Genomic DNA, 15,160 nt, shown 5'->3' on the forward strand with positions numbered 1-15,160 from the left:
TCACTCTGTCTACAGGTAGATGGCTTGGTGAGGTAACCTCTCATCACTCTGTCTACAGGTAGATGGCTTGGTGAGGTAACCTCTCATCACTCTGTCTACAGGTAGATGGCTTGGTGAGGTAACCTCTCATCACTCTGTCTACAGGTAGATGGCTTGGTGAGGTGACCTCTCATCACTCTGTCTACAGGTAGATGGCTTGGTGAGGTAACCTCTCATCACTCTGTCTACAGGTAGATGGCTTGGTGAGGTAACCTCTCATCACTCTGTCTACAGGTAGATGGCTTGGTGAGATAACCTCTCATCACTCTGTCTACAGGTAGATGGCTTGGTGAGGTAACCTCTCATCACTCTGTCTACAGGTAGATGGCTTGGTGAGGGTGAATGGAGAGACTCTCCCGTCCTCCCCGCCTTCCTCACCCCTTCAATCCCCCTCCTCACCCATTCACTCCCCCCAGCCCACCGAACACCCTGGTGCCAATCAGAAGACACAGGTGTCGGCAGTCAGCGCCCTGATTGGAGGGAGGAACTGTGTTGTCACGACGACCATCGTGACAGAACTCACCCAGACACACCTGCAGCCACATCCGTTAGATATGCTCAGCAACACACAGGTGGGGAGCCACACCCACTCTCATTCATTTATTGACATTTGGTTGATTGATTGAATGGTTCTGATGCTCTTGGTTCCTTATTGATTGTCTGTTAGGTGAACGGCTCCATGGCATTGTCAAGGAGATCAGGGGAGGAGGCGGGGTCTGACTCTTCATTGCTTAGCAACCAGAACACCTACTCATCCTCGTTGACAGGTACGATGATATTACCCAGATTCCTGTTGCTGGGTGAACCAGATTAGTGTTAATGCTGCTGCTGTAGCTAACACACTGTGTGTGTTTCCCTCCACAGGAGGACTGGAGGGGAGCAGTGGGACGGTGAGTACCATTATAGCTCAGCATTTTCATTCTACAACTTGACCTTTATTCTAGAACCTGACCTTCATTCTAGAACTTGATTTTATTCTAGAACCTGACCTTCATTCTACAACTTGATCTATGTTCTAGAACCTGACCTTCATACTACAACTTGAACTTTATTCTCGAACCTGACCTTCATTCTAGAACTTGACCTTTATTCTATAACCTGACCTTCATTCTACAACTTGATCTATGTTCTAGAACCTGAGCTTCATACTACAACTTGATCTTTATTCTAGAACCTGACCTTCATACTACAACTTGATTTTTATTCTCAAACCTGATCTTCATTCTAGAACGACCTTTATTCTAGAACCTGACCTTCATACTAGAACTTGACCTTTATTCTAGAACCTGACCTTCATACTACAACTTGACATTTATTCTAGAACCTGACCTTCAGTCTACAACTTGTTCTTTATTCTAGAACCTGACCTGCATTCTAGAACTTGATTTTATTCTAGAACCTGACGTTGATTCTAGAACTTGATCTTTATTCTAGAACCTGACCTTCATTCTACAACTTGATTTTTATTCTAGAACCTGACCCTCATACTACAATTTGATCTTCATTCTAGAACCTGACCTTCATACTACAACTTGATCTTTATTCTAGAACTTGACCTTCATTCTACAACTTGACCTATATTTTAGAACCTGACCTTCATTCTAGAACTTGACCTTTATAGCAGAACCTGACCTTCATACTAGAACTTGATCTTTATTCTAGAACTTTGCCTGTTCTCTCGTCTCACCTTTCCTTTCCTTGTGTGTGTGTGTGTGTGTGTGTGTGTGTGTGTGTGTGTGTGTGTGTGTGTGTGTGTGTGTGTGTGTGTGTGTGTGTGTGTGTGTGTGTGTGTGTGTGTGTGTGTGTGTGTGGTAGATGGAGAGCCCCATGTTGAACCTGGCTAAGCGTGTAGATCACTGGGTGTGGAACCCTGAGGATGAGAGGAGACGACAGGAGAAGTGGCAGCAGGAGCAGGAGAGATTCCTACAGGTGTGTGAGAGGAGACTACAGGAGAGGTGATAACAGGAGAGGAGATAACAGGAGAGGAGACTACAGGAGAGGAGACTACAGGAGAGGAGATAACAGGAGAGGAGATAACAGGAGAGATTCCTACAGGTGTGAAAGGAGACTACAGGAGAGGAGATAACAGGAGAGGAGACTACAGGAGAGATGATAACAGGAGAGGAGATAACAGTAGAGATTCCTACAGGTGTGAAAGGAGACTACAGGAGAGGAGATAACAGGAGAGATTCCTACAGGTGTGTGAGAGGAGACTACATGAGAGGAGATAACAGTAGAGATTCCTACAGGTGGGTGAGAGGAGACTACAGGAGAGGAGATAACAGGAGAGGAGACTACAGGAGAGGTGATAACAGGAGAGGAGATAACAGTAGAGATTCCTACAGGTGGGTGAGAGGAGACTACAGGAGAGGAGATAACAGGAGAGGAGACTACAGGAGAGGAGATAACAGGAGAGTTGATAACAGGAGAGGAGACTACAGGAGAGGAGATAACAGGAGAGGTGATAACAGGAGAGGAGATAACAGTAGAGATTCCTATAGGTGTGTGAAAGGAGACTACACCCAAACAAGGGCACTGCGTTCATCCACCTCTGGCCTGCTCGCCTCCCTACCACTGAGGAAGTACAGTTCCCGCTCAGCCCAGTCAAAACTGTTTGCTGCTCTGGCCCCCCAATGGTGGAACAAACTCCCTCACGACGCCAGGACAGCGGAGTCAATCACCACCTTCCGGAGACACCTGAAACCCCACCTCTTCAAGGAATACCTAGGATAGGATAAAGCAATCCTTCTCACCCCCCTTAAATGATTTAGATGCACTATTGTAAAGTGGCTCTTCCACTGATGTCAGAAGGTGAATTCACCAATTTGTAAGTCGCTCTGGATAAGAGCGTCTGCTAAATGACTTAAATGTAATGTAAATGAGACTACAGGAGAGGAGATAACAGGAGAGGAGACTACAGGAGAGGTGATAACAGGAGAGGAGATAACAGTAGAGATTCCTACAGGTGTGAAAGGAGACTACAGGAGATGAGATAACAGGAGAGGAGGTAACAGGAGAGGAGATAACAGGAGAGATTCCTACAGGTGGGTGAGAGGAGACTACAGGAGATGAGATAACAGGAGAGGAGGTAACAGGAGAGGAGATAACAGGAGAGATTCCTACAGGTGTGTGAGAGGAGACTACAGGAGAGGTGATAACAGGAGAGGAGATAACAGGAGAGGAGATAACAGGAGAGGGGATAACAGGAGATGAGATAACAGGAGAGGAGACTACAGGAGAGGTGATAACAGGAGAGGAGATAACAGGAGAGGAGACTACAGGAGAGGGGATAACAGGAGAGGAGATAACAGGAGAGGAGATAACAGGAGAGATTCCTACAGGTGTGTGAGAGGAGACTACAGGAGAGGTGATAACAGGAGAGGAGACTACAGGAGAGGAGACTACAGGAGAGGAGACTACAGGAGAGGAGATAACAGGAGAGGAGATAACAGGAGAGATTCCTACAGGTGTGTGAGAGGAGACTACAGGAGAGGTGATAACAGGAGAGGAGACTACAGGAGAGGAGATAACAGGAGAGGAGACTACAGGAGAGGAGATAACAGGAGAGGAGGTAACAGGAGAGGAGACTACAGGAGAAGTGATAACAGGAGAGGAGATAACAGGAGAGGAGACTACAGGAGAGGTGATAACAGGAGAGGAGACTACAGGAGAGGTGATAACAGGAGAGGAGACTACAGGAGAGGTGATAACAGGAGAGGAGATAACAGGAGAGGAGACTACAGGAGAGGTGATAACAGGAGAGGAGACTACAGGAGAGGTGATAACAGGAGAGGAGACTACAGTAGAGGAGATAACAGTAGAGATTCCTACAGGTGGGTGAGAGGAGACTACAGGAGAGGAGATAACAGGAGAGGAGACTACAGGAGAAGTGATAACAGGAGAGATTCCTACAGGTGTGTGAGAGGAGACTACAGGAGAGGTGATAACAGGAGAGATTCCTACAGGTGTGTGAGAGGAGACTACAGGAGAGGTGATAACAGGAGAGGTGATAACAGGAGAGGAGATAACAGTAGAGATTCCTACAGGTGGGTGAGAGGAGACTACAGGAGAGGAGATAACAGGAGAGGAGACTACAGGAGAGGTGATAACAGGAGAGGAGACTACAGGAGAAGTGATAACAGGAGAGGTGATAACAGGAGAGGAGACTACCGGAGAGGTGATAACAGGAGAGGAGATAACTGTAGAGATTCCTACAGGTGGGTGAGAGGAGACTACAGGAGAAGTGATAACAGGAGAGGTGATAACAGGAGAGGAGACTACAGGAGAGGAGACTACAGGAGAGGTGATAACAGGAGAGGAGATAACCGTAGAGATTCCTACAGGTGTGAAAGGAGACTACAGGAGAGGAGATAACAGGAGAGATTCCTACAGGTGTGTGAGAGGAGACTACAGGAGAGGAGATAACAGGAGAGGAGACTACAGGAGAGGTGATAACAGGAGAGGAGACTACAGGAGAGGTGATAACAGGAGAGGAGATAACAGTAGAGATTCCTACAGGTGGGTGAGAGGAGACTACAGGAGAGGTGATAACAGTAGAGATTCCTACAGGTGGGTGAGAGGAGACTACAGGAGAGGAGATAACAGTAGAGATTCCTACAGGTGTGTGAGAGGAGACTACAGGAGAGGTGATAACAGGAGAGGAGATAACAGGAGAGGAGATAACACGAGAGGGACAGGGACAGGGACAGTGGAGGAGGATAGTTACAGCCAGGTATGGGACAGGGACAGTGGAGGAGGATAGTTACAGCCAGGTATGGGACAGGGACAGTGGAGGAGGATAGTTAAAGCCAGGTATGGGACAGGGACAGTGGAGGAGGATAGTTACAGCCAGGTATGGGACAGGGACAGTGGAGGAAGCGTCACTGTTATCATCACCCTGATGTCGTTTTCACATTCATGTGTGTGATTTGTGACATGTGTGTTTGTGTGTGAGTGACATGCTTGCGTGTGTGTATGTGGTGTGTGTGTCTGCAGGAGCAGTACCACAGGGAGCAGGAGAAACTGAAAGGGGAGTGGGAGAGAGCGCAGAGAGAGGTGGATGAGGAAGAACGAAGACACAATGAAGAGGTAGCAAACACATTAGCCTTTAGCATTAGCCCTTACACACACATTAGCCTTTAGCATTAGCCCTGACACACATTAGCCTTTAGCCCTGACACACACATTAGCCTTTAGCATTAGCCCCGACACACACATTAGCCTTCAGCATTAGCCCCAACACACACATTAGCCTTTAGCATTAGCCCTGACACACACATTAGCCTTTAGCATTAGCCCTGACACACATTAGCCTTTAGCATTAGCCCTGACACACATTAGCCTTTAGCCCTGACACACACATTAGCCTTTAGCATTAGCCCTGACACACACATTAGCCTTTAGCATTAGCCCTGTAATGAGTCCTCTATTATCAGTAATTATCATCATGTGCATCTCCTCCTGTTTTCAGGAGAAGAAGATCCTGGAGGAGACGGCAACGGCCCTTTCTCATCCACCTCCCACAGAGCTCGCTGTTCAGACAGAAGTGATCGTTCCGGCACAACAGATCTGTAAGACAGAAGCAATCTCTCATCAGAACGGCCAGGATCAGCCTGCCTTATCCCAAATACAATTTATATAGGGTTAGCACCAGTGTTGGGGAGTAGTGAACTACGAGTAGTTCAACTAGTTGTTTAACGACATTTTACAGTAGCTTGGTGTTAGTTCACTGTTTTACCATGTAGTGGTGTAGCTAACTACTGGAACTACACACTACTGTTTTACCATGTAGCGGTGTAGCTAACTACTGGAACTACTCACGACTGTTTTACCATGTAGCGGTGTAGCTAACTACTGGAACTACACACTACTGTTTTACCATGTAGCTAACTACTGGAACTACACACTACTGTTTTACCATGTAGCGGTGTAGCTAACTACTGGAACTACTCACGACTGTTTTACCATGTAGCGGTGTAGCTAACTACTGGAACTACACACTACTGTTTTACCATGTAGCGGTGTAGCTAACTACTGGAACTACTCACTTCTGTTTTACCATGTAGCGGTGTAGCTAACTACTGGAACTACACACTACTGTTTTACCATGTAGCTAACTACTGGAACTACACACTACTGTTTTACCATGTAGCGGTGTAGCTAACTACTGGAACTACTCACGACTGTTTTACCATGTAGCGGTGTAGCTAACTACTGGAACTACACACTACTGTTTTACCATGTAGCTAACTACTGGAACTACACACTACTGTTTTACCATGTAGTGGTGTAGCTAACTGCTGGAACTACACACTACTGTTTTACCATGTAGCTAACTACTGGAACTACACTCTACTGTTTTACCATGTAGCGGTGTAGCTAACTACTGGAACTACTCACTTCTGTTTTACCATGTAGCGGTGTAGCTAACTACTGGAACTACACACTACTGTTTTACCATGTAGCTAACTACTGGAACTACACACTACTGTTTTACCATGTAGCGGTGTAGCTAACTACTGGAACTACTCACGACTGTTTTACCATGTAGCGGTGTAGCTAACTACTGGAACTACACACTACTGTTTTACCATGTAGCTAACTACTGGAACTACACACTACTGTTTTACCATGTAGTGGTGTAGCTAACTGCTGGAACTACACACTACTGTTTTACCATGTAGCTAACTACTGGAACTACACTCTACTGTTTTACCATGTAGCGGTGTAGCTAACTACTGGAACTACTCACGACTGTTTTACCATGTAGCGGTGTAACTAACTACTGGAACTACACTCTACTGTTTTACCATGTAGCGGTGTAGCTAACTGCTGGAACTACACACTACTGTTTTACCATGTAGCGGTGTAGCTAACTACTGGAACTACTCACGACTGTTTTACCATGTAGCGGTGTAGCTAACTACTGGAACTACACACTACTGTTTTACCATGTAGCTAACTACTGGAACTACACACTACTGTTTTACCATGTAGCGGTGTAGCTAACTACTGGAACTACTCACGACTGTTTTACCATGTAGCGGTGTAGCTAACTACTGGAACTACACACTACTGTTTTACCATGTAGCTAACTACTGGAACTACACACTACTGTTTTACCATGTAGCGGTGTAGCTAACTACTGGAACTACTCACGACTGTTTTACCATGTAGCGGTGTAGCTAACTACTGGAACTACACACTACTGTTTTACCATGTAGCTAACTACTGGAACTACACACTACTGTTTTACCATGTAGCGGTGTAGCTAACTGCTGGAACTACACACTACTGTTTTACCATGTAGCTAACTACTGGAACTACACTCTACTGTTTTACCATGTAGCGGTGTAGCTAACTACTGGAACTACTCACGACTGTTTTACCATGTAGCGGTGTAACTAACTACTGGAACTACACTCTACTGTTTTACCATGTAGCGGTGTAGCTAACTGCTGGAACTACACACTACTGTTTTACCATGTAGCGGTGTAGCTAACTACTGGAACTACTCACGACTGTTTTACCATGTAGCGGTGTAGCTAACTACTGGAACTACACACTACTGTTTTACCATGTAGCTAACTACTGGAACTACACACTACTGTTTTACCATGTAACGGTGTAGCTAACTACTGGAACTACTCACGACTGTTTTACCATGTAGCGGTGTAGCTAACTACTGGAACTACACACTACTGTTTTACCATGTAGCTAACTACTGGAACTACTCACGACTGTTTTACCATGTAGCGGTGTAGCTAACTTCTGGAACTACACTGCTGTTTTACCATGTAGCTAACTACTGGAACTACACACTACTGTTTTACCATGTAGCGGTGTAGCTAACTGCTGGAACTACACACTACTGTTTTACCATGTAGCTAACTACTGGAACTACACTCTACTGTTTTACCATGTAGCGGTGTAGCTAACTACTGGAACTACACACTACTGTTTTACCATGTAGCTAACTAACCGGAACTACACACTACTGTTTTACCATGTAGTGGCGTAGCTAACTACTGGAACTACACACTACTGTTTTACCATGTAGCGGTGTAGCTAACTACTGGAACTACTCTACTGTTTTACCATGTAGCGGTGTAGCTAACTACTGGAACAACACACTACTGTTTTACCATGTAGCGGTGTAGCTAACTACTGGAACTACTCTACTGTTTTACCATGTAGCGGTGTAGCTAACTACTGGAACTACTCTACTGTTTTACCATGTAGCGGTGTAGCTAACTACTGGAACTACACTACTGTTTTACCATGTAGTGGTGTAGCTAACTACTGGAACTACTCTACTGTTTTACCATGTAGTGGTGTAGCTAACTACTGGAACTACACTACTGTTTTACCATGTAGCGGTGTAGCTAACTACTGGAACTACACACTACTGTTTTACCATGTAGCGGTGTAGCTAACTACTGGAACTACTCTACTGTTTTACCATGTAGCGGTGTTGCTAACTACTGGAACTACTCTACTGTTTTACCATGTAGCGGTGTAGCTAACTACTGGAACTACTCTACTGTTTTACCATGTAGCGGTGTAGCTAACTACTGGAACTACTCTACTGTTTTACCATGTAGCGGTGTAGCTAACTACTGGAACTACACTACTGTTTTACCATGTAGCGGTGTAGCTAACTACTGGAACTACACTACTGTTTTACCATGTAGCGGTGTAGCTAACTACTGGAACTACTCTACTGTTTTACCATGTAGCGGTGTAGCTAACTACTGGAACTACTCTACTGTTTTACCATGTAGCGGTGTAGCTAACTACTGGAACTACTCTACTGTTTTACCATGTAGCGGTGTTGCTAACTACTGGAACTACTCTACTGTTTTACCATGTAGCGGTGTAGCTAACTACTGGAACTACTCTACTGTTTTACCATGTAGTGGTGTAGCTAACTACTGGAACTACACTACTGTTTTACCATGTAGCGGTGTAGCTAACTACTGGAACTACTCTACTGTTTTACCATGTAGCAGTATAGCTAACTACTGGAACTACACACTATTGTTTTACCATGTAGCGGTGTAGCTAACTACTGGAACTACTCTACTGTTTTACCATGTAGCGGTGTAGCTAACTACTGGAACTACACACTACTGTTTTACCATGTAGCGGTGTAGCTAACTACTGGAACTACTCTACTGTTTTACCATGTAGCGGTGTTGCTAACTACTGGAACTACTCTACTGTTTTACCATGTAGTGGTGTAGCTAACTACTGGAACTACTCTACTGTTTTACCATGTAGCGGTGTAGCTAACTACTGGAACTACACTACTGTTTTACCATGTAGTGGTGTAGCTAACTACTGGAACTACACTACTGTTTTACCATGTAGCGGTGTAGCTAACTACTGGAACTACACACTACTGTTTTACCATGTAACCATGTAGCTACTGGAACTACTCTACTGTTTTACCATGTTGCGGTGTAGCTAACTACTGGAACTACTCTATTGTTTTACCATGTAGCGGTGTAGCTAACTACTGGAACTACACACTACTGTTTTACCATGTAGCGGTGTAGCTAACTACTGGAACTACACTACTGTTTTACCATGTAGCGGTGTAGCTAACTACTGGAACTACTCTACTGTTTTACCATGTAGCGGTGTAGCTAACTACTGGAACTACTCTACTGTTTTACCATGTAGCGGTGTAGCTAACTACTGGAACTACACTCTACTGTTTTACCATGTAGCGGTGTAGCTAACTACTGGAACTACACTACTGTTTTACCATGTAGCGGTGTAGCTAACTACTGGAACTACTCTACTGTTTTACCATGCAGCGGTGTAGCTAACTACTGGAACTACACACTACTGTTTTACCATGTAGCGGTGTAGCTAACTACTGGAACTACTCTACTGTGTTACCATGTAGCGGTGTAGCTAACTACTGGAACTACTCTACTGTTTTACCATGTAGCGGTGTAGCTAACTACTGGAACTACTCTACTGTTTTACCATGCAGCGGTGTCGTAGAGAAGAATGTCCTTTCTTTTCCTCATCAGACCTGATTCTCACTTGCTGTGTTTAAAAGCATAATTACACATTCTGTTAACATCTGACGACAGAGGGGTCTGGTCTTCCAGTTTGAAGTCTGACATTTCATTACATTTACATTTACATTTAAGTCATTTGGCAGACGCTCTTATCCAGAGCGACTTACAAATTGGTGAATTCACCTTATGACATCCAGTGGAACAGCCACTTTACAATAGTGCATCTAAATCATTTAAGGGGGGGGGGGGGTGAGAAGGATTACTTTCATATTTAGATATTATATTTTTTAGTAGTAGTTTGGAAGTAGTGAGCTATTTTTCTCAGTAACTTTAGTTCAGTAAACTATGTTTTTCTTAAGCTTTAGTGTAGCTGTTACCAGTGTTCAGTAATTGGTAGCTTGGTGAACTTTCAGATTATCTTCCCCAAAACTGGTTAGCACACACACAGTCACGCAGTCACACACACAGAGGTGCCCATACACACACACACACACACACACACACACACACACACACACACACACACACACACACACACACACACACACACACACACACACACACACACACACACACACACACACACACACACACACACACAGTCACACACACACACACACAGGAAGGAAGGAAAGTCGGGGTTAGTACTATAACCATGGTAACTAGTGTTGTGTTGTGACAGATGCATCATGGGACTGTGAGTCATCCAGGGGTCAGGAGACGTCTCTGGACCGCAACCAGTCCTGCGCCGTCAAGAGGTGTGTGATACATAGCTCTGCTGTAGTCAGTGTGTGTGTGATACATAGCTCTGCTGTAGTCAGTGTGTGTGTGATACATAGCTCTGCTGTAGTCAGTGTGTGTGTGTGTGTGTGATACATAGCTCTGCTGTAGTCAGTGTGTGTGTGTGTGTGTGTGTGTGTGTGTGTGTGTGTGTGTGTGTGTGTGTGTGTGTGTGTGTGTGTGTGTGTGTGTGTGTGTGTGTGTGATACATAGCTCTGCTGTAGTCAGTGTGTGTGTGATACATAGCTCTGCTGTAGTCGGTGTGTGTGTGATACATAGCTCTGCTGTAGTCAGTGTGTGTGTGATACATAGCTCTGCTGTAGTCAGTGTGTGTGTGATACATAGCTCTGCTGTAGTCAGTGTGTGTGTGTGTGTGTGTGTGTGATACGTAGCTCTTCTGTAATCAGTGTGTGTGTGTGTGTGTGTGTGTGTGTGATACGTAGCTCTTCTGTAATCAGTGTGTGTGTGTGTGTGATACGTAGCTCTTCTGTAATCAGTGTGTGTGTGTGTGTGTGTGTGTGTGTGTGATACGTAGCTCTTCTGTAATCAGTGTGTGTGTGTGTGTGTGTGTGTGTGTGTGTGTGTGTGATACGTAGCTCTTCTGTAATCAGTGTGTGTGTGTGTGTGTGTGTGTGTGTGTGTGTGTGTGTGTGTGTGTGTGTGTGATACGTAGCTCTTCTGTAATCAGTGTGTGTGTGTGTGTGTTGGCCACCAGGTCAGGATCGTATGAGGGCCCACATCCACCTTCATCATCCCCATCATCACCTCAACCGCCCTCCCCCAGCAGGTACACACTCATGAGGGGGGACATGGGGACTAAATGAACCTAGTTACTGATCCGTCTCACCGTGTCACCAAACGCGTAACTGAGCGCTTAAACAAACCGTCTGGAATTAACATGGACTGTCAATGGACAACTTTTCTTCTTAGGCCGTTCCTACGCGCGTTGACACGTTCGCACGCCTTGTTGAATGAGCAACATCCTCTTTCTCCGCGAGCATTTAACGTGATGAATAAAAGACTATAGACTGTAGACTGTAGCCTGTAGACTGTAGCCTGTAGACTGTAGACTGTAACCTGTAGACTGTAGACTGTACACTATAGCCTGTAGACTGTAGCCTGTAGCCTGTTGCCTGTATATTGACTAGTAGCCTGTAGCCTGTATGTTGACTAGTAGCCTGTAGACTGTAGCCTGTATGTTGACTAGTAGCCTGTAGCCTGTATGTTGACTAGTAGCCTGTAGCCTGTAGACTGTATGTTGACTAGTAGCCTGTAGACTGTAGCCTGTATGTTGACTAGTAGCCTGTAGCCTGTATGTTGACTAGTAGCCTGTAGCCTGTATGTTGACTAGTAGCCTGTAGCCTGTATGTTGACTAGTAGCCTGTAGCCTGTATGTTGACTAGTAGCCTGTAGACTATAGCCTGTAGCCTGTATGTTGACTAGTAGCCTGTAGCCTGTATGTTGACTAGTAGCCTGTAGCCTGTATGTTGACTAGTAGCCTGTAGCCTGTATGTTGACTAGTAGCCTGTAGCCTGTATGTTGACTAGTAGACTGTAGCCTGTATGTTGACTAGTAGCCTGTAGCCTGTATGTTGACTAGTAGCCTGTAGCCTGTATGTTGACTAGTAGCCTGTAGCCTGTATGTTGACTAGTAGCCTGTAGCCTGTATGTTGACTAGTAGCCTGTAGCCTGTATGTTGACTAGTAGACTGTAGCCTGTATGTTGACTAGTAGCCTGTATGTTGACTAGTAGCCTGTAGCCTGTATGTTGACTAGTAGCCTGTAGCCTGTATGTTGACTAGTAGCCTGTAGACTATAGCCTGTAGCCTGTAGACTGTAGCCTGTATGTTGACTAGTAGCCTGTAGCCTGTATGTTGACTAGTAGACTGTAGCCTGTATGTTGACTAGTAGCCTGTATGTTGACTAGTAGCCTGTAGCCTGTATGTTGACTAGTAGCCTGTAGCCTGTATGTTGACTAGTAGCCTGTAGACTATAGCCTGTAGCCTGTAGACTGTAGCCTGTATGTTGACTAGTAGCCTGTAGCCTGTATGTTGACTAGTAGCCTGTAGCCTGTATGTTGACTAGTAGACTGAAGCCTGTATGCTGACTAGTAGCCTGTATGTTGACTAGTAGCCTGTATGTTGACTAGTAGCCTGTAGCCTGTATGTTGTCTAGTAGCCTGTAGACTATAGCCTGTAGCCTGTAGACTGTAGCCTGTATGTTGACTAGTAGCCTGTAGCCTGTATGTTGACTAGTAGCCTGTAGCCTGTGTGTTGACTAGTAGCCTGTATGTTGACTAGTAGACTGTAGCCTGTATGTTGACTAGTAGCCTGTAGCCTGTATGTTGACTAGTAGCCTGTAGCCTGTATGTTGACTAGTAGCCTGTAGCCTGTATGTTGACTAGTAGCCTGTATGTTGACTAGTAGCCTGTATGTTGACTAGTAGCCTGTATGTTGACTAGTAGCCTGTAGACTGTAGCCTGTATGTTGACTAGTAGCCTGTAGCCTGTATGTTGACTAGTAGACTGTAGCCTGTATGTTGACTAGTAGCCTGTAGCCTGTAGACTGTATGTTGACTAGTAGCCTGTAGACTGTAGCCTGTATGTAGCCTGTAGCCTGTATGTTGACTAGTAGACTGTAGCCTGTATGTTGACTAGTAGCCTGTATGTTGACTAGTAGCCTGTAGCCTGTATGTTGACTAGTAGCCTGTAGCCTGTATGTTGACTAGTAGCCTGTAGACTATAGCCTGTAGCCTGTAGACTGTAGCCTGTATGTTGACTAGTAGCCTGTAGCCTGTATGTTGACTAGTAGACTGTAGCCTGTATGTTGACTAGTAGCCTGTATGTTGACTAGTAGCCTGTAGCCTGTATGTTGACTAGTAGCCTGTAGCCTGTATGTTGACTAGTAGCCTGTAGACTATAGCCTGTAGCCTGTAGACTGTATGTTGACTAGTAGCCTGTAGCCTGTATGTTGACTAGTAGCCTGTATGTTGACTAGTAGCCTGTATGTTGACTTGTAGCCTGTATGTTGACTAGTAGCCTGTATGTTGACTAGTAGCCTGTATGTTGACTAGTAACCTGTAGCCTGTAGACTGTATGTTGACTAGTAGCCTGTAGACTGTAGCCTGTATGTAGCCTGTAGACTGTATGTTGACTAGTAGCCTGTAGCCTGTAGACTGTAGCCTGTATGTTGACTAGTAGCCTGTAGACTGTAGCCTGTATGTAGCCTGTAGCCTGTATGTTGACTAGCAGCCTGTAGCCTGTATGTTGACTAGTAGCCTGTAGCCTGTATGTTGACTAGTAGCCTGTAGACTGTAGCCTGTATGTAGCCTGTATGTTGACTAGTAGACTGTAGCCTGTATGTTGACTAGTAGACTGTAGCCTGTATGTAGCCTGTAGCCTGTATGTTGACTAGTAGCCTGTAGACTGTAGCCTGTATGTAGCCTGTAGCCTGTAGACTGTATGTTGACTAGTAACCTGTAGCCTGTAGACTGTATGTTGACTAGTAGACTGTAGCCTGTATGTAGCCTGTATGTAGCCTGTAGCCTGTATGTAGACTAGTAGCCTGTAGCCTGTATGTTGACTAGTAGCCTGTAGACTGTATGTTGACTAGTAGCCTGTAGACTGTAGCCTGTATGTAGCCTGTAGCCTGTATGTTGACTAGTAGACTGTAGCCTGTATGTTGACTAGTAGCCTGTATGTTGACTAGTAGCCTGTAGCCTGTATGTTGACTAGTAGCCTGTAGCCTGTATGTTGACTAGTAGCCTGTAGACTATAGCCTGTAGCCTGTAGACTGTATGTTGACTAGTAGCCTGTAGCCTGTATGTTGACTAGTAGCCTGTAGCCTGTATGTTGACTAGTAGCCTGTAGCCTGTATGTTGACTAGTTGCCTGTATGTTGACTAGTAGCCTGTATGTTGACTAGTAGCCTGTATGTTGACTAGTAGCCTGTATGTTGACTAGTAGCCTGTATGTTGACTAGTAGCCTGTAGACTGTAGCCTGTATGTTGACTAGTAGCCTGTAGCCTGTATGTTGACTAGTAGACTGTAGCCTGTATGTTGACTAGTAGCATGTAGCCTGTAGACTGTATGTTGACTAGTAGCCTGTAGACTGTAGCCTGTATGTAGCCTGTAGCCTGTATGTTGACTAGTAGACTGTAGCCTGTATGTTGACTAGTAGCCTGTATGTTGACTAGTAGCCTGTAGCCTGTATGTTGACTAGTAGCCTGTAGCCTGTATGTTGACTAGTAGCCTGTAGACTATAGCCTGTAGCCTGTAGACTGTAGCCTGTATGTTGACTAGTAGCCTG

At 45.1% G+C, this 15,160-nt stretch overlaps 1 protein-coding gene across 1 annotated transcript in view; it reads left to right on the plus strand.

Moving 5' to 3' along the window:
• The window catches only part of LOC135506629 (LIM and calponin homology domains-containing protein 1-like), a 171,309-nt gene that overhangs the window by 143,069 nt on the left and 13,080 nt on the right, over positions 1-15,160 (plus strand). Inside the window, exons 17-24 of the mRNA XM_064925950.1 lie at positions 360-611; positions 707-806; positions 904-929; positions 1,855-1,968; positions 5,035-5,127; positions 5,510-5,609; positions 10,759-10,834; positions 11,572-11,643. Coding sequence (XP_064782022.1) covers positions 360-611; positions 707-806; positions 904-929; positions 1,855-1,968; positions 5,035-5,127; positions 5,510-5,609; positions 10,759-10,834; positions 11,572-11,643 — 833 coding nt within the window. The remainder of the gene's footprint in view (positions 1-359; positions 612-706; positions 807-903; positions 930-1,854; positions 1,969-5,034; positions 5,128-5,509; positions 5,610-10,758; positions 10,835-11,571; positions 11,644-15,160) is intronic.

The sequence above is a fragment of the Oncorhynchus masou genome, chromosome 20 (genome assembly GCF_036934945.1).
Source record: "Oncorhynchus masou masou isolate Uvic2021 chromosome 20, UVic_Omas_1.1, whole genome shotgun sequence".
NCBI classification, from domain to species: domain Eukaryota; kingdom Metazoa; phylum Chordata; class Actinopteri; order Salmoniformes; family Salmonidae; genus Oncorhynchus; species Oncorhynchus masou.